This window comes from Saccopteryx bilineata, chromosome 12 (genome assembly GCF_036850765.1).
Source record: "Saccopteryx bilineata isolate mSacBil1 chromosome 12, mSacBil1_pri_phased_curated, whole genome shotgun sequence".
Taxonomy (NCBI): domain Eukaryota; kingdom Metazoa; phylum Chordata; class Mammalia; order Chiroptera; family Emballonuridae; genus Saccopteryx; species Saccopteryx bilineata.
Window position 1 is genome coordinate 3,791,911 of NC_089501.1, and position 27,893 is coordinate 3,819,803.

Here is a 27,893-nt window from a genome sequence, read left to right on the forward strand (position 1 = left end):
TAAACCTTTGTTTGTTTTTCTCCTGTTAATCGGTCTTTGGCCAGTCTAATTTACAGTGTTTCAGCCAGGAAACCTAACACAGATAGAGGAAAAAGATTTGTTTTCTCCCTTACAGTTGACACTAGGATATGACACACCATGAGATATGCAGGTACTATGAAAAACAACAATCACTGCAATGAAAGCATCTGAATACTTGCTATGTTCTAAGTACTTTAACTTTTTTTATTATTATTATTCATTTTAGAGAGGAGAGGGAGAGACAGAGAGAGGGAGAGAAAAGAGACAGAGAAAGAAAAGGGGGGAGGAGCTGGAAGCATCAACTCCTATATGTGCCTTGACCAGGCAAGCCCAGAGTTTCGAACTGGTGACCTCAGCATTTCCAGGTCGACGCTTTATCCACTGCGCCACCACAGGTCAGACGGTTCTAAGTACTTTAAACACATTTACTTCTTACAACAATCTTAGGAGGCACAAACTATGATTATTTCTATTTTCTAAATAAGAAACAGAGGCTTAGAGGAATTAAGGAAGTTGTCCAAAGTCACAAAACTCTAAGCGAAAACTTGGAATTTCTACTCAGCCTGATTCCTAAGCCTTCATTTCAAACACCACAATATATTTTAATATTCACATCTGAATTCTAAACCATTAAATTTCAATACTCAGAGTCAACAAATACATGCCACCACTCCTCCCTCCACTACCCACAGATATCTCACAGGATGCAGAGAGCCAGTCACCCCCAAATGATCGGTGCTGGCAACTGAGACGAAACCTAAACCTGGTGAAGAGGCAGCAATACCACATTCAGACTTCTTTGTGCAAATTGAAAAGGGACGTCCCCTCTTGGTAGTTCAATTACAAAAAAGGAAACATTCCTGTTCCAGAGACTGAGCTGGAATTCAGGCCCATTCACCCCCACACAGTCCCTGAAGTGCAGGGGTTAGTCTGCACCCTGTATACAGGGGCCCTGCTAATAAACCCATTCTTGCGGCCTTTCTTTCTCTGAACTCATGTACTCTATACATTCTCTGAAGCTTTATCTTTTCAAGAATGTAAGTTCCATTCTGACTGTTCACCTTATCATTTGAAAATCTGAGGGAACCCTTAAATTAGCAGAGGGGCAGAAAAATGAAGTAACATACTGAGGAGTCACACACCAACATAGTAAGGCATCGAAATACAAAACATATAATACTTTCTAGACTCTCAAGTAAGTGTTCTTAATTATGCCATTTTTAATTTACTATTTAAAAATGTACTCCAACTGTTGGCTTTCAGAAAGTTCACACACTGAATTCTTTTTAAAAAATAACATATACTGCCCTCCTTAATCCTGGTTTGATGCCATCACAAAATTGCCTTGAATCCTTTTACACACAAAGCAGAGTATACATAAATAATCCATAATTACAAATATGTGAAATATCAGTATATTGGGAAAACAAAATTGAATAGGTTTTTGGTTTCTGTAGTTGACATTTTTCAGGGAAGTACAGAGGATGCAATTTTTTTTAATTGATTTTATTGTGTTTACATAGATTCAGGTGTCTTACCGAGTACACCCCCGCCCCCGCGTGTTCCCCTCAACATCTCCCTTGCCTCCTCCCCTCAACGTCCTCCTCCTTTCCCTCCAGGATTTGCTTTCCTGCTCTCTATAACGCTGTGTTATGTGTATATAATTTCACCAATCTCTTTCCCTTCTCTGATCCCCTCCTCTCATCCCCTTTCCCTCTGTCCGCTTTCCCTCTGGTCCCTTTGATCCTGCCTCTGCCTCTATCCCGTTCCTCAGTTCACATTGTTCATTGGATTCCTCAAATGAGTGCGGTCATATGATATTTTTCTTTCTCTGCCTGGCTTATTTTACTTAGCATAATAGTTTTCAGGCAGAGGACACAATTTTATCCATGGCAGCTGTACATCTGCCATGTCATGGCAACTGACATACACAATATCGTACAGACATACACAATATTGTACAGAGCCATGTCACGGCAATTGACATACACAGTATCAGGATAAATGGGCATGTGCCCATCCCTGTGTTGCCTAGGGGAGGTACATGAATAATTGAGAGCAGTAATAATTTCTTCTATACAAAGCATGAAATTGAAATTTCTTTATAAAAAAGTTAATTTCTAAAGGATGCTTCTCTGAACAACAAAAGAAATGAATCTCTTCTATTCTTCTACTGACAACCATTCCTTTTTCCTTAAAATAACTTGAACATTAAATTAAAAGCTAGTTAAATAGACTGGTCATCATGTTATATATTGCATTAATCTGTACCATCAAAATTTTTTTCAATGATCATTAAACAGTAGTATTATACAGCACAAAGGAGTTCATTTATATAAAGAGGTTAAAAGTATTTTCATTATTAAAGAGCCCTGACTTTCTGATTTAAAACAAAGAAACTCCAGTAAATTCCTTTTATCCTTTTATAGGAACTGGGAGCATGAGGTTGTAAGCAGTGAGAAGCTATATATTTTAAAAATTAGTAAATTAAGAGATATTAGTAGTACTAAAGCTTTCTATAGGACTAAATGAAGTGTTAATTGCGAATTTTCCTCATCTCAGATAACCAAGGCAGACTCCTCAAGGACAGATTAGCATAGCTTCTTTCTCAGTGAGCACTCAAGCATCAGCTCAAAAGGCATTCTTTAAAGGTGTTAGGGATTCAAGTTGGGACCTTACATAGAAACCTACTGAATTATCACAACAGGAATTATACATCTTTAGATAAAGTATTTTGCATCTGATAGGAATTTATATAAAGATCTCAGCTGTTTTTCAAAACTTGTGTTATAGAAAACAAAGACAATCACCAATTTCTGAGAATTAGAGCAAGCTTCAGAAAACATAGCACAGAGGGAAATTTGTACCTGAACAATATAATTAGTTTAATAAGTATGAAAATTCATGCCTGGCCTGTGGAGGTGCAGTGGATCAAGTGTCCACCTGGAACACTGCGGTCACCGGTTCGCAGCCCAGGTCTTCCAGGCCAAGGCACCTACAAGAAGCAGCTAATACAAGTTGATGCTTCCTGGTCCCCACCCCATTCTCTCTCTCCTCTCTCTAAAATCAATAAATAAAATCTTTTAAAAAATAAGTATGAAAACTAAGACATTTTAAATTATAAGATACAAGTAAGTGAGTCTAATGCTTACTACAATACCATGGAGATAAAACATGAAAAGAGTAGTTCTGGTTAACCATTTCATTTTATTATAAAGTTTTTAAAAATCAAGACATAGTAAGTGAAAGGGGTCAGAATATGCCTCTTTGCCATAAGAATTATTTTGAGCTAAAGCCACTTGAAAAGCAGCAGATACAGAGAAACTTTCTGTGAATTCCCTTATCTGCCTAAAGACAGATCCTAAAAGAAACTCAACTGTCATCAACCTCTTCCCTGGGAGTTTCATCAAATAGGGAAGATTGACGCTTATCACCAAAAAAGTAAACAATGAAAACAGAATCAAGAGTCCAGAAATAAACCCCCATATAGTCAGTCAACTCAGAGCTGAACTCATAGAAATAGAGAGAAGAATGGTGATTGCCAGGGTCTGGGGTGGAAGAAATGAGATGTTAGTCAAATGATACAAAGTGGTAAGATGAGTAAGTTCAGGGAATCTGATGTACAGCACAGTGATGGTAGTTAGCAATACTGTATTAAGTACTTGAAAGTTGCTGAGAGAGTAAATCTTAAATGTTCTCAACACAAAAAAGAAATGGTAATTATGTAATGTGATAGAAGTGTTACCTAACACTACAGTGGTAATCACTGCACAGTATGTAAGTGTATGAAATCAACACATTATACACCTTAAATTTACACAATTATATGTCAATTATATCTCAATAAAGCTAAAAAAGATAAAAAAAACAAAAAACAGAAACAGTTAACCATAAAACGATCCATGGTCTCATCAAACCTGGTCACTTTGCTAGTTATTCAACTGTCCTATGCATAAGACAACCAAGAAGCATCTCAATAACAAGGTTACTTTATATCTACAATACAACTATGATAACAGCTTTTAAGTTCTATATAGGAAAATTCTTTGATATATACTGCTCAGAAAAATTAGGGGATGTTTCAAAATGAATACGAAGCAATAAAAAAAAGCAGCATTTGATTTTTTTTATTAAACATCAGAAAAGCAAACAAGTTGTTTCATTATGCAAATGAGATGCAAACGAACTTTTATTTCATTGGTGAAAATGTACTATACAAAAGGCTAAAAGTACTGGAGCATCTGCATGCTCCCTGATCTTGAAAGTGCACATCCTGCAATTTCCCAGCCCTTGCAATGCCCCTGCAACATGATTTGCCCAAATGCGAAGCCTGGAGAGACATAGGATGTCTTGAAGCTGGTCAAACAGACGGCAGTGACAACAGCACTTGGAACATCCCAAAGCATGATTAGCACTTTGGAATCACTTTCAAGAAACTGGCACAGTATGAAGAAGATGAGGGCAGGGTCGCCTATCTGCCACAACAGCAAGAGATGACCACTACTTGACCTTACTAGCAAGAAGAAATAGGCAAAGCAATGCAACAGAGCTGTGGGGACAGTCTCTTGCTGTCAATAGACGACAGATATGCAACGAGACCATACAAAACTGGCTCCATCATGTTGGACTGCATGCCTGGCGACCAATGGTATGCACTCCGTTATATGCTGAACACCATAGAACCCGTAGAAGGTGGGCTGATGAGCATCGTCATCGGACCCGTATGAGTGGTCAACTGTCCTCTTCTCTGATGAGTCACGGTTCAGTCTACATCCTGACAATCGTGTCCTAATCTGGCATGAATGAGGAACAAGGGAGAATCCAAGTTTCATGCAAGAAAGGGACTCCTTTAGTGGTGGTGCAATCATGGTGTGGGCTGGAATCAGCACTGGTGGTTGTACTAACCTCCACTTCATCAGAAATGGATACTGCTGTTAGGTATCAAGATGAGGTCCTGCACCCTATATTGGTACCCTAAGCTGGAGCAGTTGGAAACAACTTTCTTTTCGTGGACGATAATACAAGTCGCCACTGTGCGCACCTTTGTCAACATGTTTCAGGAGGCAGGAATCAAACACATGGACTGGCCTTCACATTCTCCAGACCTGAATCCCATCGAACATGCTTGAGATACACTGGGAAGACGTCTGGCAAAATGTCCAATGCCTCCCACACACTTCTTGAGCTGGAAGTCACCCTGGAGCAAGAGTGGCAGAAGATCCCATAAGAACTGCTGGACAATCTGATCCTGCCCATGACCCATTGCTGTCAGTATGTTTTGGCAGTTTTGGGTGACCATACACCCTACGGAATAGTCAATGTGTGGCATTCTCGTCCAGTTTGACATGCTTCTGTTAAATCCCACCAGTATGTCACTTGCTACTCAATCACAATAATTGAGTTTGCATCTCATTTGCATAATCAAACAACTTTCTTTGACTTGTCGTTTGTTTTTCTGATGTTCTTGTTCAATTAAAAAAAATGCGCCCTGGCCGATTGGCTCAGTGGTAGAGCATCGGCCTGGCGTGCAGGAGTCCTGGGTTCGATTCCCAGCCAGGGCACACAGGAGAAGTGCCCATCTGCTTCTCCACCCCTCCCCTTCTCCTTCCTCTCTGTCTCTCTCTTCCCCTCCCGCAGCCAGGGCTCCATTGGAGCAAAGTTGGCCTGGGCACTGAGGATGGCTCTGTGGCCTCTGCCTCAGGTACTAGAATGGCTCAGGTTGCAACAGAGCAACTGCCCATCGCCCCCTGGTGGGCATATGCCAGGTGGATCCCGGTCAGGCGCATGCAGGAGTCTGTCTGACTGCCTCCCTGTTTCCAACTTCAGAAAAATACAAACAAAACAAAACAAAAAAGCTTTTATTCTCTTCAAATTCATTTTGAAATATCCCCTAATTTTTGTGAGCAGTATAGTTTATTTCTCAGCAGTCATTCTCATGAACTAGTTTTCATGTTACTTACGTAAATTGGAACAGTTGAGCTTTTAACACTTCTTCTGAGTCTCTACCAATTCCCAAAACTCATTTCCTACCAAGACTAATACTCAAAGACAGATAAAATCTAAAAACAAAAGAGATGGAAGTACTACATGGATAACACTCTCTCATTCAATGGGGTCTAGCCTTCCTTTCACCAATTAATAACTAGAGACTAGGTGCCAACCACATCTAGATCAAGTAGTAAAGGAAAGGTTGTTTTTGCAGTATATTAATTTTAATATCCTTTAAAAAAATATTTTAGCTTTCATATTTTACATTTTTAATACTTTTTTCAAATTCTAATAGCCCCTAAATTCATTTAAAAATTTTTACTTCTACAATTATAGTTTTGCATTTGCTGGCACAGAGGATGAAAAAGAGTCATTTTGTATCAAAAGGTATATCCTACAAAGTGGATCACTTATTAATTTAAATGGATCATATATTGATTGAATTTTTAAATTTTTATTTCAATTACAGATTACATTCAATATTATTTTGTACTCATTTCATGTGTATAGCATAGTGGTTAGATAATTAATACTCAGCCCTCCCACCAATATTCCCAGGACTCACCTGGCATCATACATAGTTATTACAATATTATTGACTGTATTCCCTACCAGTGGTCGGCAAACTCTTTAGTCAATAGAGCCAAATATCAACAGTACAACGATTGAAATTTCTTTTGAGAGCCAAATTTTTTAAACTTAAACTATTTAGGTAGGTACATTCCTTATCAAGATAGTGCCCACATGTGGTATTTTGTGGAAGAGCCACACTCAGGGGGCCAAAGAGCCTCAGTTTGCCAACCAGGGCTCTATGCTGTACTTTACATCATCAGACTATCTATAACTACCAATTTATACTTTTTAATCTCTTCACTTTTTCTGCCCAGCTCCCAAACCCCCTCCTCTCTGGCAACCATCAGTCTATTCTCTGTATCTATGAGTCTGTTTCAATTTTGTCTGTTCATTTATTTTGTTCTTTAGATCCCCCATTTAAGTGAAATCAAACTAAAATGTTTTTTGCATAGCAAAGGAAAACCATCAACAAAATGAAAAGACAAATCATGAATGGAATAACATATTCATCAATTATACATCAGATAAGGGGTTAACATCTATAATTTTTAATGAACTCATACAACTCAATACCAAAAAAACAAACAATCCAATTAAAAATTGGGTAGATCTAAATAGACACTTCTCCAAAGAGGACATACAGATGGCCAATAGAAATATGAAAAGATGCTCATCACTAATTAGTTAAACCACAATGAAATACCATCTCACACCTGTCAGAATTGCTATTATCAATAAATTTTTTTTTTAGATACATTCTTTTTTTTTTTTTTTTTTTTTTTTCTAGAGAGGAGAGAGAGAGGGAGAGAGACGGAGAGAGAGAAGGGGGGAGGAGCTGAAAGCAGCAACTCCCATATGTGCCTTGACCAGAGCAAGCCCAGGGTTTTCGAACCAGCGACCTCAGCATTTCCAGGTCAACGCTTTATCCACTGCGCCACCACAGGTCAGGCTGCTATTATCAATAAATTAACAAACAGTAAGTATTGACAAGGATGTGGAAAAAAAAGGACCCTAGTGCACTGTTGCTGGAAATGTAGATTGGTGCAGCCACTATGGAGAACAGCACAGAAGTTCCTCAAAAAATTAAAAATGGAACTCCCTTATGTCCCAGTGATTTCACTTCTGGGTATATATCCAAATAAACCCAAAACACTAATTAGGAAGAATATATGCACCCCTATGTTCACTGTAGAATTATTTACAATAGCCAAGATATGGAAGCAACCCAACTGTCCATCAATAGATAAATGGATAAAAGAGTTGTGGTACATAGATAAAATAAGAGTACTACTCAGGCATAATAAAGAATGAAATCTTACCATTTGCAACACTATGGAAGAACCTAGAGACTACTATGCTAAGTGAAATAAATCAGTCAGAGAAAGAAAGCCAAAAACAAGTTTTTAAAACACATCAATAGTTTTTGTTCTTCCTTTGTAATTTTTTTTCCTTCTCATTTTACCATTGAGATGCCAGACTGAATGAACTCCATATTATTTACTATTAAATATTAAAGATCCTTATTGCTGGCATCACTTAGCAGCTGTATATTTACAAATTTAATAACTAGATCATTGCAAAAAGGCAACTGAGACAAATGGGTTAGTGGCTCACATTTAACGATTTCACACAAGTTCTCAGAAACTGACCAGAAAACTGATCAGTGTTTAAATAAAAAGACAAATAATCCAGAAAAAAATTATTTTAATATTTATATTGTGATCTTCATATATACATACTGTACAGGAGAAAAAATAACTTCCCATCTACCCTTCTAAGATCTCAGCTGGGGCCCCTGAAACAAAAGACAAATTAACAGGAAAAAACAAACAGAAGTTTATTAACTTGCATATCTCACATATCCATGAAAGATACACAAGGAAAATGAGTAACTCAAAGAGGTGGCTTAGCATTCAGGCTTACATCTTCAGCTTAAAACAAAGAAAGAAGGAGTTGGGGGAGACCAGTTAAAGGGAAATGACAAAGAAAAGCATGGTGAACAGTGTAAGGTCTGTTATGCAAATTATATCCCTGCCTTTTCCATTTATAAGACTCTTGTGATTTTAGAGCCATCCTTCTCTTCTTGGTATATATAGAGACTCTCTTACAAATGAAGATGTTCTTTATACATATAAATGTCCCTTACAAACTGTTGCTTCCACTGTTTTTCAGAGGCATATTTGGGGGTGGCATATTCTGACTTCTTATAGTCATATTTCAGGGTAGTATAGTCTAGTCCCTACAATACAAAATGACAACATCCTAGACAAACTGATTGGACAAAAAAATTAATTTAAAATAATACTGTGGGCCCTGGCCGGTTGGCTCAGCGGTGGAGCGTCGGCCTGGCGTGCGGGGGACCCGGGTTCGATTCCCGGCCAGGGCACACAGGAGAAGCGCCCATTTGCTTCTCCACCCCCCCCTTCCTCTCTGTCTCTCTCTTCCCCTCCCGCAGCCAAGGCTCCATTGGAGCAAAGATGGCCCGGGCGCTGGGGATGGCTCCTTGGCCTCTGCCCCAGGCGCTGGAGTGGCTCTGGTCGCGGCAGAGCGACGCCCCGGAGGGGCAGAGCATCGCCCCCTGGTGGGCAGAGCGTCGCCCCCTGGTGGGTGTGCCAGGTGGATCCTGGTTGGGCGCATGCGGGAGTCTGTCTGACTGTCTCTCCCCGTTTCCAGCTTCAGAAAAATAAAAAAAAATAAAAGTGTCGGACTGGGATGCAGAAGACCCAGGTTCGAGACCCCGAGGTCGCCAGCTTGAGCAAGGGCTCATCTGGTTTGAGCAAAAAGCTCACCTGCTTGAGCCCAAGGTTGCTGGCTCAAGCAAGGGGTTACTCAGTCTGCTGAAGGCCCCACGGACAAGGCACATATGAGAAAGCAATCAATGAACAACTAAGGTGTCGCAACATGCAACGAAAAACTAATGATTGATGCTTCTCATCTCTCCATTCCTGTCTGTCCCTGTCTATCCCTCTCTCTGACTCTCTGTCTCTGTAAAAAATAAAATAAAATAATACTGATATGATTGTTTTCTTCTATTTCATTAAACGAGTAAATATTCTTTGTATTCTTTTACATATTTCTATAGGCCAATGATTTAATAAACAGTAACTGGACAGGTAAGAAAGGTGTTTTTTTAATGTACAAAGGTAAAGAGAAGACTTGAGCACCATTTATTAATAAAATAAGAGGGAGGGTCCCATTAAATAAGAGGGTTAAGAGATCCAGTTGCCAAGGATGTGACTACATCAGAATCTGATGTCTGATAGTTGCTAAGAGTTAACTTCAGAAAATGTGCAACTCTATTAAAAATTTTTTCATATTATCTAGTTTTAATTTTATGTAGTGTTAATTGGTCTTTAGGAAAAAGTATTTTACATTTATTTTTTTAAATTCATTTTAGAGAGGAAAGAGAAAGGGAGAGAGACAGAGAGGCAGAGAGAGAGGAGAGAGAGACAGAGAGAGAAGGTGGGGAGGAGCTGGAAGCAGCAACTCCCATATGTGCCTTGACCAGGCAAGTCCAGGGTTTCAAACCGGCGACCTCAGCATTTCCAGGTCGACGCTTTATCCACTGCGCCACCACAGGTCAGGCTTACATTTATATTTTTAATAAAAAGTTAGGCTTTCCATAATATCAAACATGTATAAAGCATAAGTGTTAAACTTTTGTAGGGTTAATTAAAGTATATTTGTATTTCTTAAAATGAAGGCTGTGCAATAAATTTGTCAAAGAGAACTTTAAAAAAAAACAAAAATAGGCATTAACTCATGAACACTGTCTACTCAGATGAACAGTCTCAAAGCCTTTTCAATTTCATTCTAGGCTCTTGATCTGCAGTTCCTTTACACTCTCTGAGCCCTCACTCTACCTCCCAGGGCTTATTGTAAAACACAAATGAGACAAGGGTTATGAAATTGAGAAATACTACTTAATTTAACTGATGACTTTTTACTCAACTTTTTGTGTGTGTGTGGCAGAGACAGAGAGAGTAGAGAGAGGGACAGATAGGGACAGACAGGAAGGGAGAGAGATGAAAAACATCAATTCTTCGTTGTGGCTCCTTAGTTGTTCATTGATTGATTTCTTATATGTGCCTTGACTGGGGGGGCTACAGCAGACCAAGTGACCCCTTGCTCGAGCCAGCGACCTTGGGCTCAAGTTGGTGAGCCTTGCTCAAACCAGATGAGCCTGTGCTCAAGCTGGCGACCTTGGGGTCTCAAACCTGGGTCTTCCACCTCCCAGTCCAACGCTCTATCCACTGTGCCACCACCTGGTCAGGCTTTTACTCACCTTCTTTAGCTCCTTATTTTATCTTCCTACAAATTTCTTTGCTCACTACTTTTTTTTTTTTTAACTGAGAGGAGGGGAGGCAGAGACAGACTCCCAAATGCGCTCTGACCAGGATACACCTGGCAAGCCCACTAGGGGGCAGTGCTCTACCCATCTGGGGCCTTGGCCCCATTGCAACAGGAACCATTTTTTAGCGCCTGAGGCAGAGGCCATGGAGCCATCCTCAGCGCCCGGGGCCAACTTGTTCTAATCAAGCCATGGCTGCTGGAGAGGAGGAGGAGGAGGAGAGAGAGAGAGAGATAGAGAAGTAAGAGGGAAAGGGGTTGAGAAGCAGATGGTCGCTTCTCTTGTGTGCCCTTATCAGGGATGGAACCCGGGACAGCCAGATGCAAGGCTGACACTCTACCATTGAGCCAACCGGCATGGGCAATTTTCTCACTAATTTGTAAGAGAAGACCATGTTGCTCAAGTAAAAATACTTTTTTAAATTTTAGTAAAAATTTAGTCCTGGCCGATTGGCTCAGTGGTAGAGCATCAGCCAGGCATGTGGATGTCCTGGGTTCAATTCCCAGTCAGGGCACACAGGAGAAGCAGCCATCTGCTCCTTCAGGCCTCCCTCTCCCCCTTTTCTTCCTCTCTCTTCTCCTCCCACAACCATGGCTCGATTGGTTGGAGGGGCTGAGGATGGCTCCTCAGGTGCTAAAAATAGCTCAGTTGCAGCATGGCCCCAGATGAGCAGAGCACTGGCCCCAGACGGGGGTTGCCAGGTGGATCCCTGTCTGGGCACATATAGGAGTCTGTTTCTCTATCCCCTCTCCTCTCACTTAGAAAAAATTAAAAAAAATTTTAGTAAAATTTTTTTTTGTATTTTTTTATATTTTTCTGAAGCTGGAAACGGGGAGAGACAGTCAGACAGGCTCCCGCATGCGCCCGACCGGGATCCACCCGGCACGCCCACCAGGGGGCGATGCTCTGCCCACCATGGGGCGATGCTCTGCCCCTCCAAGGCATCACTCTGTTGCGACCAGAGCCACTCTAGCGCCTGGGGCAGAGGCCAAGGAGCCATCCCCAGCACCCGGGCCATCTTTGCTCCAATGGAGCCTCGGCTGCGGGAGGGGAAGAGAGAGACAGAGCAGAAGGAGAGGGGGAGGGGTGGAGAAGCAGATGGGTGCTTCTCCTGTGTGCCCTGGCCAGGAATCAAACCCGGGACTTCTGCACGCCAGGCCGACACTCTACCACTGAGCCAACTGGCCAGGGCTTAGTAAAAATTTTAAAGTTATTTGAAAATGTTTCGATTTTTTAAAAATAATGTTCACATTATCTTTAAGTAGATTTGAAAACAACAAATTAGAAGTGTTTCCAAGTAATCTGAGAAATATTACTCAATTCTAATTAAGATGATTATTTTAGAACAGGGGTCCCCAAACTTTTTACAGAGGGGGCCAGTTCACTGTCCCTCAGACCGTTGGAGGGCCGGACTATAAAAAAACTATGAACAAATCCCTATGCACACTGCACATATCTTATTTTAAAGTAAAAAAACAAAATAGGAACAAATACAGTATTTAAAATAAAGAACAAGTAAATTTAAATCAACAAACTGACCAGTATTTCAATGGGAACTATGCTCCTCTCACTGACCACCAATGAAAGAAGTGCCCCTTCTGGAAGTGCAGCAGGGGCCAGATAAATGGCCTCAGGGGGCCGCATGTGGCCCGCGGGCCGTAGTTTGGGGACCCCTGTTTTAGAACATCCAAGAGAAAACAGCTAAGGAGTATAAATTTATAAAACTTGTATTTCCATTTAAAATATAGAAGTTATGATAAAAGTTTAAAATATGAATAAAACAATATATGGAAGATAATTTTTTAATGTATAATCTTGGAAAACAAGATAGCTAATCTCTCTGACTACATCTAACATACTCATTCTAGATTTTGACATTCTGTTAATTTTCTTAATGTATTTTTGAATGTGTTAAATGCATATGTCATAAAATCCAAAGGGTACTAATGTAAACAGAATGAAAACTAAATCTTCCTTTTTTTCTTGTCCAGTCACCTACCTAATTCCTCATAAGGTGTCATTAATTCTCAGCACCTTGCTTCTTTCATCTGACCTTATGCCTTGGCCAAATTAATTGTAATTAGGAAGTAAGCATTACCTTTGTTCAGAAGTTCAATCAAGGAATATTTTCAAGATCAACTCAGAAAAACCACGTACCAAGAATTTATTCTAAAGAGTACTGTATTTCCCCATGTATAAGACACATTTTTGTTCAAAAACTTGGGGTATAAAAACAGGGTGTGTCTGATACAGTGGTTGTTGAAGTGTGGCATTTCAAATGCCATAGATGGAACTGAGAATGTGGCAATATATGAAGACAGTGATTCGTCATCAGACACAGATGAGGACAAGCTAATGGATGGGAGTTTTGACAGCGATGAGGAGTTGTATGAATTTTATGATAAAAACTTGAATTCAATAACTATGTAATACATTCTTTTTCCAAATTTCAGGCCCCAAAATGAAGGTACACCTTATACATGGGGAAATACAGTACTTACTCCATACTCTTTAATTTTTTAAGTTGATTTTGAGAGAGAGAGGAAGAGAGGAAGGGGAGAGAAAGTGAGAAGCATTAACTCATAGTTGCTTCACTTTAGTTGTTCATGATTACTTCTTGTGAGTGCCTTCATTGGGGGGGGGGGGGCCTCAAGCTGAGCCAGTGACCCCTTGTTCAAGCCAGCAACTTTGGGCTCAAGCTAGTGACCTTGGGCTTCAAGCTAATGACCTTTGGGTTCAAGCCAGTGACTTTGGGATCATGTCGATGACCCCGCACTCAAGCCAGCGACCCCACACTCAAGCTGCCCAGGCCACACTCAAGCCAATGAGCCTGCACTCAATTCAGCAACCTTGGGGTTTTGAACCTGGGACCTCAGTGTCTGGGGTCAATGCTCAATCCACTGCATCAGACATACTCTTGAGTAAATACACAAAATGTTTGTTTATACTTTTCTGAAGTGAGAAGCAGGGAGGCAGATAGACTCCCGCATGCGCCCGACTAGGATCCACCCGACATGCCCACTAGGGGGTGATGCTAGGCCCATCTGGGGCTTTGCTCCATTACAACCCAAGGCATTCTAGCACCTGAGGCAGAGGTCATGGAGCCATCCTCAGCACCTGGGCCAATTTTGCTCCAATGGAGTCTTGGCTGCAGGAGGGGAAGAGAGAGATCGAGAGAAAGAGGAGGAGGAAGGGTGGAGAAGCAGATGGGTGCTTCTCCTGTATGCCCTGGCCAGGACTCGAACCTGGGACTTCCACACACCGGGCCGACACTCTACCACTGAGCGAACTGGCCAGGACAAAATGTTATTATTTTGTTTTAAAGATTTTATTTATTCATTATAGAAAGAGGGGAGAGAGAGAGAGAAGGGGGTAGGAGCAAAAAGCATCAACTCCCATATGTGCCTTGACCAGGCAAGCCCAGGGTTTTGAACCGGCAACCTCAGCGTTTCCAGGTTGATGCTTTATCCACTGCACCATCACAGGTCAGGTCAAAATGTTATTTTTTTTAACTCACCTAAAAAAAAAAACTACAGAGAACTTGCCGATACTCTAGTACTTTCAGACTTTTATATAGTGCATTTTCACCAACGAAATAAGCTGGTTTTGTATCTCATTTGCATAACTGAACAATTTTCTTTGACTTGTTGTTTGCTTTTCTGATGTTCTTGTTTAATTTTAAAAAAATCAAATGCTTCTTTCTTTATCACTTCATATTCATTTTGAAATATCCCCTAATTTTTGTGAACAGTATACTTTGAAATAGTAAAGTCTTTGTTACAAAATACCTTTTAAAGAAAAGACGTTTTATATCCTCGAGTATATAAATTAAGTCACATCAGTCAAAAGAAGTAAACCCCAATAAATATTCCATTTATTCTAATTAACTGATTTAAAATTATTTGTAATTAACATTTTTCTGTATTAGTGGTTTTCTAAAAGACTTAAGAATACTGAAAAGCAGGCCCTGGCCGGTTGGCTCAGCGGTAGAGCATCGGCCTGGTGTGCGGGGGACCCGGGTTCGGTTCCGGCCAGGGCACATAGGAGAAGCACCCATTTGCTTCTCCACCCCCCCTTCCTCTCTCTCTCTCTCTTCCTCTCCCGCAGCCAAGGCTCCATTGGAGCAAAGATGGCCCGGGCGCTGGGGATGGCTCCTTGGCCTCTGCCCCAGGCGCTAGAATGGCTCTGGTCGCGGCAGAGCAACGCCCCCGGAGGGGCAGAGCATCGTCCCCTGGTGGGCAGAGCGTCGCCCTTGGTGGGCATGCTGGGTGGATCCCGGTTGGGCGCATGCGGGAGTCTGTCTGACTGTCTCTCCCTGTTTCCAGCTTCAGAAAAATACAAAAAAAAAAAAAAAGAATACTAAAAAGCAGCTATTCCATATAGGTTAAACAAACTCTGTTCAATCATATTTCTATATTTTATTGCATTTATACATTAATAAAGAAATTTTTACTCTAAAAATGAAGGTTTTCCTTATAAAAAACAACTGTCAGCCAAATCTCTATTCAAATTAACAAAAAATATGAATTAAGAGTTAAAATTAAGAGAGTCAATATTCAATATACCATGGTATACTGCAAAGGAAAAGAAGCTTAGCAAGGGGTTTTTCCCCCTTGACAGTTTTTCTTTATATGAACTCAATAAGAAGAGAAGTCCTTAGGAGAGTTAAGCTCCTTAATGATTTACAGGTAGAGATTTTAATCCATCCTGCCCTTTCTATTTCCATAGTCCATACATTACTTCATGTTATCTTTGCTTCTTTTTTTTTTTTTTTTTTAACAGGGACAGAGAAAGAGTCAGAGAGAGGGAATAGATAGGGACAGACAGACAGGAACAGAGAGGGATGAGAAGCATCAACCATCAGTTTCTCATTGCAACACCTTAGTTGTTCATTGATTGCTTTCTCATATGTGCCTTGACCGCAGGCCTTCAGCAGACCGAGTAACCCCTTGCTCGAGCCAGCGACTTTGGGAGCTTTTTTTTTTTTTTTTGCTTAAGCCAGATGAGCCCGCGCTCAAGCTGGCGACCTTGGGGTCTTGAACCTGGGTCCTTCTGCATCCCAGTGCGACACTCTATCAACTGCACCACCGCCTGGTCAGGCTATCTTTGCTTCTTGCCTTAACTATTGTAATAGCTTCCTCACTGGTCTCTCCCTTCCTCTTCCAATGGAATTCCATGAGAAAAGAGGTCTTTGCAGTTAAAAAAAAGAAAAACTTGAAAATAGGTAGGTTAAATGACATTAAAAAGCTTTTTTTAACTTGCAGTTCTTCTCACTGCCTTTAATATTCCAGGTGTATTGTAAATCCCCAAGATGCTATAGTATATAATCATTCCTCAGTAATAGGCTGATACTCTAAGCAGTATAAAAATTGTTGTGTAAGAGATAAACTGTTGGGCCTGGCCAGTTTGCTCAGTGGTAGAGCATTGGCCCGATATGTGGATGTCTTGGGTTAAATTCCTAGTCAGGAGACACAGGAAAAGCAACCATCTGCTTCTCCACCCCTCTCCTTTCTCTTCTCTTTTGTCTCTCTCTCCCTTCCCTTCCCTTCCCACAGCCATGGCTTGATGGTTCCAGTGAGCTGGCCCCTGGCTCTATGGCCTCTGCCTCAGGCACTAAATATAGCTCGGTTGCCTAACAAAGTAACAACGCAGATGGACAGAGCATTGCCCTTAGGGGACTAGCTGGGTAGATCCCGGTTCAACACATGTGGAAGTCTGTCTCTCTGCCTCCCCTTCTCTCACTTAATAAAGAGAGAGAGAGAGAGAGAGAGAGAGATAAACTGCAGTATCAGTCAAAGTCCTACTTTCCCTTTTCCACTTTATCTCCCATTGTGCTTTCAGGACCTTGGAACATGTATTTTTTATACCTCCGTGCCTCTGTCCATGATGTCTATCTGCAATGTTCTTCCTCTCATCTCTACTTATTGAAATCATAACCATCCATAAAAGATAAAACACTACCTCTTTCAGAAAGTCACTTCAAATTCTCCCAAATTCAATTTATTCTCTACTTGCCCCAAGGACTCTATAGCTTTATTAAAGCATTATTTGTCTGCCTTAGCTTATACTGTAAATCAGTGGTCCTCAAACCCCGGGCCGCGGACCGGTACCGGTCTGTGGGCTATTTGGTACCGGTCTGCAGAGAAAGAATAAATAACTTACATTATTTCCATTTTATTTATATTTAAGTCTGAACGATGTTTTATTTTTTAAAAATGACCAGATTCCCTCTGTTATATCCGTCTAAGACTCACTCTTGAGGCTTGTCTCAGTTACATGATACATTTATCCGTCCCACCCTAAAGGCCGGTCCGTGAAAATATTTTCTGACATTAAACTTGTTCGTGGCCCAAAAAAGGTTGGGGACCACTGCTGTAAATATAACGTTCAGCCTGACCTTTGGTGGCGCAGTGGATAAAGCGTCAACCTGGAAACACTGAGGTTGCCGGTTCGAAACCCTGGGCTTGCCTGGTCAAGGCGCATATGGGAGTTGATGCTTCCTGCTCCTCCCCCCTTCTCTCTCTCTCTCTCTCCTCTCTATAATGAATAAATAAAATCTAAATATATATATATATATATATAAAACGTTCAACCTCACTAAATTATAAGGCATAAAAAAACAAAAACTGCCTAGAATACAGTTCTTATTCAAAATACTTCTGAATTGAAAGAGTGATTTTAATTCTGCAAAGAAAACCTAAAAACAGATCACATTTTATTCGACAAATACATTCAAACCTGCAAAACAGAACAGATGTTATCATCCATAGCACCATATGACAGATTATCATAAATATCATAATTACTATTAAACAGTTTATATTTCTTGTACATTAACTATGTGCCAGGTACTGAGTTAAGAGCTTCACACAGTTTATCTCATTTAATCCTCAAGACAATCATATAATGTCGGTCATTATTATCATCCATTTACAGATGAGGAAACTGAAGAGGCAAAGTTTCAAGCCCAAGGTCTGAGAGCTAGTATGTTAGGGCTAGTAAGCGGCAGAGTTTAGATTCAAACCCAGATCTGCCTGACTGTAAAGCTCATGCTCTTCACTGCTTCACTTTTCTGCTTTTCGGTATTTGCCCAAGTAGTTTCCACTAACTCCCACTAATAAACCATGATGCTAATCACAGTTCATTTAAACAGAGTAATAAAAAGTATTTTATAAATTCAAAGATTTCAAGATACATTAAAATAAAATCTGACATCTATACTATTGAACCATAATGGCAACATAAAAATAAAGGAATTACTTACTTGCACAATTTGCCTTCTGCCATGTGGAATTAAAAAACTCAGACAGAATCACAACTACTTGCATTCTATCTTCCATTAAGAGACTTCTAGCACAACTATGACTCTCTGAAGTATTCTGTAGCCAAAAAAAGAAAGAGAGAGAGAGAAGGATAAAAAGAAAAATACAACCTGAGTATTTTTAAGAGTTCTAAACAAATTGAGACAAAAAATAAAAATGTTTTAAAATAATTTAAATACTTATTCTAAGCATTTTAACATGTTTGATATACTCAAATAATGTAATTAATAATAACAATTGTAGTAATGCAATAGCAGCTAACATTTATTGATAACAGGTTCTTTTGCAAGAGAAGAAATTTTTGCTTCCTCAGTAAGTGTCTGCTTTTATAGTATAATCTGAACAACTCAGGCCCAAATTGTAAGCCTGTCACATCTCTTACTTTTTGTGCATAAAATTCTGGAAAGCTATTCAGAAAATGTAGAGGTAGTTGTATGTGAATAATGGAAGTATGCTGATTTTTTTTTTTTTTTTGGTCTCCTTAACACTAAATTTTTCTACAATGAACATATTATTTACATATTTTTTTAATCTGATAGGTAAGTAATCACAAAACATACAGTCCTATATTCTAGGCAACATTTTATTCAAAATCTTATAATCCACAAGAAAATGTGACATAGTTTGTACCAGATAAAAGAATATGCTTTCTACAGAGCATTTTAATAATAAAACTCATGCTATGCAAATAATAAATCCAAGCTCCTAAATTATTTGATCCTTATATCTTTTCTTTCCCTTGTTCACCAAGCAAAGAATTAAGTCCTGATGACACTTCCTTCTTTCAAAGTTAATTAGCTTCCTGTTACTTACAGAGCACTATAAGAATCCTGGTGTTTTGAGGAAACAAAACGTATACCATCAACACTGGGGCTTCAAAGAACCTCCCCAGACACATAAAGTTAAGGAATTAAATAAAGATAATAAAAGAAAAAGACTGATAACTCTAGAAATTGCTTTCACAGAAATATCAGCAATAGAAGAAAATTTCTACTATCAATTCTTAAATATTAGAACATAGACTAAGAAGTCAGACAAGCCTCAGTCACTACCTGGCGATATTGAGCAGTTGAGGTAACCTCTCTGAGGTTCAGTTTCATAATCATGAGTCCTATATAACATACATGAATCACTTAGCACAATGTCTAGCACGTAGTAAGTAAATGACATATGCTATTTCACCTAGCTACCTTGCTGCCAACATGAAGTAGCTAAGTGGGTATAGTTGGCTAAGCGTAATCAGTAACATGAGTTGAATCTTCAAAAGCAGATGTCTGGCTAGCTAAAAAATCAATACAGCTTAGTCTGTATGAGTGGTCAACGTATGGAATAGTTCAATTGAGGGATACATCAGTGTAATTGGGAGAAATTAGGAAGAGTTCATGGAGAAAGTGAGATTTGAACTAAGCCCTATATTGAGAAAGAGAAGAGGATTCTAAAATGGCAGAATAAAATGATCCATGGGTAAAAACGGAATGATTGCATAGTATTCAGGGAGTATTCAGTAGGCTAATATAGCTAGAATGGAGTGCACCTCTGTGAAAGCAGAGGCATGAGAGGGACAACTTAGGGGAAAAGTTCTGAAGAGTCTTGAGGAAACTTTTAAAGATTTTTGAGGAGAGTGACACGAAACGCAGAGTTTGAGGAACACAGGCTGTCAGTTACAATATGTAGGGTGAGGAGGCAGAGAGACTAATTAGACCAGTTCCGTGGTTCAGGTATGATGAAAAGGTGATGGCAACTGTGGAAATGGTTCTTCATCTCTCAGACTTTTCTTTCTCAGTCTCCTTTGACACTTTATTCTCTACCCAAGTCTTCAACTCTTAGCACGCCTTACTCATTCATAAAGTATACTCATCATGCCGTGGTTTCAAACACTATTTTTAAGCCAACTACTCCCAAACATATCATCTCAAATCCAGATCTCTACACATACATATCCAATCACATATGCACTATCTCCACTTACATGTAGCAAAACATCTCAAAGTCAACATTTTCAAAATCATGATCTTCCCCTCACCAAACAGGTTCCTTCCTCCATTTGTGTAAATGACAACCCTACTCACTAATCTGCTATTAAAACACTGGAAACCATCATTTTCCTTTTCTTTACTTTCCATATTTAATTAAGTACCAAGTCTTGTCAATTTTTTCTCCTAAATTTCTCTGAAATCTATCCATTTCTTCCCGTTACAATGGCCCCCATATAGCCTAGCTTCCACTGTTTCTCTTATCACTGCAAGTGTCTCTTAATTCATTTCCCTATAGATAATGTTCCCTGCCCTCCCCAGCCCGTCCCCTGCACTTTCTCTCATAGCCAGCCAGAAAGGCCTTTTAAAGCACAAATCTGATCATGTCATTCCACAGAACTAAACCTTTCAATAACACTGCACTGCTTTAATATCAAAGCCTAACACCTTTAACATACCCCACAAGGCCCACTTGAGCAGGCACCTGCCTATTTCTTCAGGCTCAGCTCACGACTCTCCTCCTGGCTTAGTGATCCGTGTTCTTTATAGTCCTCAAACACAGCAGACTCCCATCTCAGTCTTCATATCTGCTACTTCTTTATCTGTATACCTTCTCTCCCTGGTCCCACATCCTCTCAAATTTTAGGTCTTAGCTTTCATCACTAAGCACACTATCTACCTCCAGCCCTAGAGATGAGCACCCTGTTATATTCTTTGGTAGCATCTGAGGGTTTTTTTTTATCCTGCACAACAATTCTCACTTGAACTAAGTAATTACTTTTACAATGATATGTTTACTGTCTGTTTTTCCTACCACACTACAAGCTCTGCTCATTCACAGCTACAACCCTAGTAACTACCATTAGCCAGCCACAAAATAGGTACTGAATAATTTTTTGAATGAATTAAGCATTACATTTTCTGACCTCTAATAAAAGATACAGACTATTATGTTTATGCTATGTTCTAAGGATTGTCTATATTCCTAAGAACTTATTCTACACTAAAAGTATGTTGAACACTTCTAGGTACACACCCCCAATCACTAGCACCTTCATAAATAATATATATACATATGTATGTCTATCTATATAGATTTTAAACAAACCAAGTAGAATAAGATAGAGCTTAGTGCATGACCAGGCAGTGGCACAGTGGATAGAGCATGGGACTAGGACGCAGAGGATCCAGGTTTGAAACCTGAGGTCGTAGGTTTGAGTGTGGGTTCATCTGGCTTGAAGCCCAAGGTCGCTGGCTTGAGCCCAAGGTCGCTGGCTTGAGCAAGGGGTCACTCACTCTGCTGGAGCCTCCCCACCCCCAGTCAAGGCACCATATGAGAAAGCAAATCTATGAACAACTAAGGAGATTAAGAGCCGCAACAAAGAATTGATGCTTCTCATCTCTCTCCCTTCCTGTCTGTCCCTATCTGTCCCTCTCTCTGTCTCTGTCACACACACACACACACACACACACACATACACACAAAGAAGAAGAGAAAGCTTAGCAATTCAGAACTTGCAGGGCCAAAGCATCCTGCCAACCACTCTGATGATGTTGAACATCATGAAACCATGTCCCTATCAGCTTAAACTAAAAGAAGAAAGTATGACTCTAAAGAAGGGGGAATCCATCATTTCTACATTCTGGTTTCACAAATCACTGTATTCTTTACTATAAAATATTAAGACTACGCAATCCTTGTTCCAGTAATTCCAAGAGGAAGTAACAAAGAAACAGAATTCTCATCAGATAATTCTATTGATATTATAGTTAAATGAATTAACTTTGCTGTACCACAGAAATAGCCTGTTAAATTCTACATTTGATTCTTTTTCCCGTTGTTACACTCTCCCCCCCTCCCAATCAAGCCATGGACACTCAAAGAGGGGAGAAAGTATGTTTTGTTCAAAATTCAGCTTATAGATTTTCTTTTGATTAACTCCATCTTGCAGTTCCCCTCTTTAATTCAGCATCTCCTTCCTTTTGTTCTAAATTTCTATTGTACAATTTATACATTAATATGGATAATTTTTTCCTATTCTCTTTTTCTCAGTATAGGTTTATTTTACCAACACACTGAAAGTTTGAGGCCTGAACCTTATCCTCCTTTTTCTTCTACATCTTTTTACCAGCCCAATATTTAAGAACAGCATATGTTTACTGATTAAATGGATTTAAATAAAAGACGAAGTCTATGTGAGTCAAGGAAAATACTCAAAAAGAAACCTTCCACCCTCACACACAAAGGACAACTGATTCCTTCAAGTTTACTCTGAAGAAAGTCAGAACACATTTTTCCATATGTTCATTATTACACACGATAGTTCAATTCCCAAACCAATCCAATGAAACCTATTAAATCCATGAAGTACCTCAGAACATAGAAATCATGCCTTTGAGCTAATATACCACAGCCGGCTCTGAGGAAAGGAGGGGAAAGAGACCAAAGTCTAGAATGAGTTGGAAAGAAAATGCAGTTGGGGAAAGGGTTTTTCTCTTTTCATCTTTACTCTCTCCCTTTCACACATGGGTGTTTCACACATGGGTGAGGCGAGCCAGGTGCCAAGATCACTGGTGGAATCTGAGAGGTACAATGGAGAAGGAAGTTTCTGCCACCCCCTACACTGGGAAGAGGAGTTCATATGGAAATTCGTACACCCTGTGGGTGATGCCCATAATACTGTATTAGCGTTTGTGGTAATTTTTTAACCTCTTCTAAATTCCACAGTATCTACACAAATGAGAAAAGCATTTGCTGCTGCAAAAGCCCCAAGCTTTGCACCATGATCACAGTCATTCTGGCCACAAAACAACTCACCTTTGCTCAGAACAGAATATGCTGCCATAAAATATATAATAACCTGCTATAGTTGACATGGACAAGTCTTGTGGGCTTTATTGTTACATCATAGTGAGATATGTGTGTGTGAATCCCTTGCTATACTCACATAAGCATGCCTGGAAAATACGGCGTGTAAGTCTGAATTTATTTAAACTACATTGAAAACTAGCTCTTCACAGAAAGATTGACCACAGGATTTATGTAACACAAATAAATCTCTTTATGTAAAAAATAATTTGTTAAATAGTATCAGGCTGTCTTAAAGCAAGATAAAACTATACACAAGTCTTTATTTTTTCAAACCAACTATGATTTATGAAATAATTCCAACCACATTTTCATGAAACTACTTGTGCTTTCAACACAAGAGAAACTTCCCCACTCCACAATCCCAAAGTTATTCACGTTTTCCCTTTACAAGGCATATCCAGCCCACACCTTGTGACTCCCATCAGCCCTGATACTCTTTACTATTTTAGACCCTATAAGGTTCTTATGAGCAGAAAATCGTATCTTTTCTCTCTCTCTCTCAATCCCTTATAGCACCTACCACATGACCAGAAAAGCTCTATGGTACCAAAAACGGGGCATAAATTTACCGTTTCCAAAAAATTTCGCTCCCATTTACTAAGAACTATTACTATGTGCCAGTTTTCTAAGAGTTCCTTTTATGCCCATCTTACAAGTGAAAACGGCAAGCACAGAGAATGCAACTTCCCAAGGGTTTAAGGCTAATTAGGAAGAGGAAACTAAGACTGAGATAATCCAAAGTCAAACTTCTGTAAAGTGTGGTGGAACCGAACGTTTCTGGCTACAAAGCTCAAGCTCCTAACCACTACCACACTCCACCTTCCCCGCTCCACTTGGGGTCTCCGGAAAGGGTCCTCACTGGGAACTAACTCCAGGTGGAAATAGGAGGAAGCTGTGGCGGAGTTTGGGGAGGGGGTAAGGACGAGGGGAAAGGAAAGGCTGGGTTGGTGGTGGAGGAGCCCAAGAGAACGAGCCATATCTGTAAATAGTATGTAACAAGAGGAAGCTTACGAACAACCACAAAGGCAAAAATTCAAACCCCAAGCCCAATAATGCCATCCACTTCTTTCGATGCTCCCACTCTGGAGTCCTAGTCCAACCCCTTTTTCTTACCGACGGGGTAACTAAGCCCCGCCCCCGAGTTAACCGCATCACACCCTCTTCCTTGCTCAACCCTCCACGCCAGGGGTCCCGGGTGTGCTCCTCTACCCACCCCTACGGCTCGGCTGATGTTGTCCATCTTGCTGGCGACCTGTTGGAAGAGGGGGAAGCAGGTCTGACAGAGGCGCACCGGCCGGGCGCCGCGCACCAGGCACCCGGTCAGCTCCGCGCTGCTTTTGGCGAAGTCCAGCAGCAGCTCCCGGCACTCGGGGTCCAGATCCGGCAGGTCCGGCGGTAGCGACTGTGGCCCCAGTTTTCCTCTCTGCAGCAGGGTCAGAGACAAGTCCTCCACCTCCATCAACTGCTGCTCTGACAGGAGGTCGTACAGGACACTGCGGGGGCTGCTGCCCAAGGCGACCGTGCCCAGAGCCAGCCCCGACCACAACAGCGGCACCAGCAGCAGCTGCGTCAGTGGCAACGACCTCCGCCACGCCCCTGTCGCGTCGGGATCCATCGCGGAGTTCACACACCCCAAGGCTCTCACCGCCGCACCCCCACGCTCTTGGCCGGTGCCGCGGACCGCCGCCGCTTCCGGCTTCCGCGGTGCAGGCCGGGAGTGGGGTCACGAGGTGCGCGCGTCATTGCCCCGCCCCCGGCGCGCGGCGCCCCGCCCTATTGGCTACCGACGGTCTCTTGCAGCCGGCGGGCCGGCGCCAACCGGGCGGCGAAATGTGTACTCTCCTGCGGCCTCCTGCCCAAGCCGGCGACAGCGAACTGACCGTAGGGCGCGTAAGACCCGGGGTGCGTCCGGCTGTGGGTCACTGAGCCGAGGCTCACCCACCCTGTGAAGACAGGCGGACACCACTTTGAACAACTGAATCTCGGGGAGTCTTCGCTCTCCATCGCCCACTTTGGAAACTCCCTGCGCTCTAGGAGTCACACGGCAGAAAGACGGGCTCGTGGGAATGAACGCGTTCCCTAAGACCGCCGGCAGGTGCCTTTGCAGATTTTTTTACTTGGTATTTTTAACGTAATTTTACCCAACATCCCGTTCGGAAAGAGTAAACACGTCTACTGATTATTTTTAGTGGAGCTTGGTGGCTTCCAAGCTTAAAAAACAAAGGCCTGACCTGTGGTGGCGCAGTGGATAAGGCGTCAACCTGGAATGCTGAGGGTCGCCGGTTCAAAACCCTGGGAGTTGATGCTTCCTGTTCTCTCTCTCTCTCTCTCTCTCTCTCTCTCTTTCTCCTCTAAAATTAATACATAAAATCTTAAAACAAACAAACACGTACACCCCCAAGCCACCAATGCTAGAGGCATGTTCAGGGTAATTCAGAGGTCCATGGGGCTGGCCAGCCCGACCCTTAAAACCTGTACATCGTTGGCTCAGCGGTAGAGCGTCGGCCTAGCGTGCGGAGGACCCGGGTTCGATTCCCGGCCAGGGCACACAGGAGAAGCGCCCATTTGCTTCTCCACCCCTCTGCCGCACTTTCCTCTCTGTCTCTCTCCTCCCCTCCCGCAGCCAAGGCTCCATTGGAGCAAAGATGGCCCGGGCGCTGGGGATGGCTCTGTGGCCTCTGCCTCAGGCGCTAGAGTGGCTCTGGTCGCAACATGGCGACGCCCAGGATGGGCAGAGCATCGCCCCCTGGTGGGCAGAGCGTCGCCCCATGGTGGGCGTGCCGGGTGGATCCCGGTCGGGCGCATGCGGGAGTCTGTCTGACTGTCTCTCCGTTTCCAGCTTCAGAAAAAAAAATGAAAAAAAAAACAAAAAAAAAAAACCTGTACATCACAGAAAAAGGACTCACTTCACAAAATTGCCGTGAAGATGAATGAGCTTTCACTCCCATTCCTGAAGGTCAGTCTAAATATGTGGAGGAGCCAAGAACTCAACCTGAAGAAAGCATCTCACACCTCCAGCAGTATTACAGGCTATATAAAAGTTGGTGTCAGGAACTGTACTCCCAAACCGATTCCAGGATGCAAAGTTTGGTTCAGTGGGGATTGAATAGTTATGACTATCTCCAAAATGCACCTTCTGGATTTTTTCCCAGACTTGGTGTTATTATTGGTTTTGCTGGCATTGTTGGACTCCTTTTGGCTACAGTTTCAAAAACAAAGCTGGTGTATTCACCCGGTTTTATGGGATTAGCTGCCTCTTTATTATCCACAACAAGCCATCATATTTGTCCAGGTCAGTGGAAAGAAATTATATGATTGGGGTTTACCATAGTCCTAAAAGATTTGTAGACGGTTAACTTTAAAAAGACAGGATATGTGAAAAATTCATCTGGAAATAAGTAGAATACTCCATGCTCTGCCTGCTTTAATCCTTTATAGGTAAGCTTTAGAAATTCCACACAATAAACAAGTATTTCTACAGAGAAGTCAGTATTGAATGTAGTAAATTGGCTTTCTTCTTCAGGAAAAACTAAACCAACACTCTAAACTGTCTACATCAGCGCTGTCTGATAGGCTTTGTGTGACGATGACAAGGGTCTGTATCTGCGTTGTCTAATGTGGTAACCACTAGCCACATGTGGCTGTTGAGCACTTGTATTGTGGTTGCTGCAACCAAGGAACTGAATGTTTAATTTTATTTACATAATTAACTGTACATAGCCCCATCTGACGAGGGGTGCTGTGTTGGGCAGCGCAGGACTAAGCTCTCTCACTCTGTACCGTGGTACAAAGGTAGCTAATGTCCAGGTTTGCTTGGAACCCAAAAAGGTGCCTGGGGTGCAGCACAGATCTGCATCCAGTGTAAAAATCTGGAAAATTGGCTTAGCTTCGAACTCCAATCCAGTTTCTGACATTCCTAAGCAAAATAAGGGATACTCTCTAACAAGCATCCCAATTCCACTGCTGGGCTGTAAAAAGAATTTAAACTAATGACCTGGAAAACAGTTCTCTGACAAGTTTGGGAGAAAATTATTTCTTAGGTATTTTGTGTTTGCATTTTTGCTTTGTAAATTGCAAGAGTTAATATGCTAACTTTTGATTATCTGATAGTATATATAAAGGTCTACCAGAAAGTTCTGTCCGTTTTTGGAATTAAAACAAAATACAAATTTTTCTTACCATCAATAAACTTTATTAAATAATATAATTGCCATTATTATTAATGATTTCTTGCCAGCGTGAGGGCAATTTGTATATCCCATTTTTAAAAAATGTTTTATCTTTTGATGCGAAAAATTGAACCAGTGCTTGTTTAATATCTTCTTCATTTTTGAATTTTTTGCCCTTCAAAAAATTTTGTAAGGACAAAAACAAGTGATAGTCAGAGGGTGCTAAGTCCGGGGAATATGGTGGATGCGACAGACATGCTTCTGTAGCATTTCTTCCTTGTTGAAATTCGTAAAAATTACAGTGACGTAAATGAACTTTATCAGTAGCCATGGGTACACTATCGCTTCACACATAAGACTAACGTGAATCAACTTTGTTTTAGTTAATTTGCTACATCAGTATGTATACATTAAGTGATAAAAATAGAGAGGCACACATGCGCTAAATAAACGTGCTTAAGTGTTGAAACTTGTTGTGATAGAAACAGAACTTTCCGGTAGACCTTGTATGTTTCTGATGGGTCTTAGAGTTATCTTTTACCCAATCTGTTTGAATATTGTTTTGTTTTCCTAAGTTTGCTTGTGATGGCTACATTTTGTTTTATTTTTGTTACCAAAGAAATT

General features: G+C 41.1%; 1 protein-coding gene and 1 pseudogene across 1 annotated transcript in view; one reads left to right on the forward strand and one right to left on the reverse strand.

The window, feature by feature from the left end:
- The window catches only part of OSTM1 (osteoclastogenesis associated transmembrane protein 1), a 49,391-nt gene extending 24,593 nt beyond the window's left edge, over positions 1-24,798 (reverse strand). The window contains exons 1-2 of the mRNA XM_066248313.1: positions 24,314-24,798; positions 18,198-18,312 (exon numbers count right to left, since the gene is read on the reverse strand). Coding sequence (XP_066104410.1) covers positions 18,198-18,312; positions 24,314-24,715 — 517 coding nt within the window. The 5' untranslated portion in view covers positions 24,716-24,798. The remainder of the gene's footprint in view (positions 1-18,197; positions 18,313-24,313) is intronic.
- A 721-nt stretch (positions 24,799-25,519) lies between these two features.
- Positions 25,520-26,502, forward strand: LOC136316399 (MICOS complex subunit MIC26-like; annotated as a pseudogene).
- Positions 26,503-27,893: the final 1,391 nt, after the last annotated feature.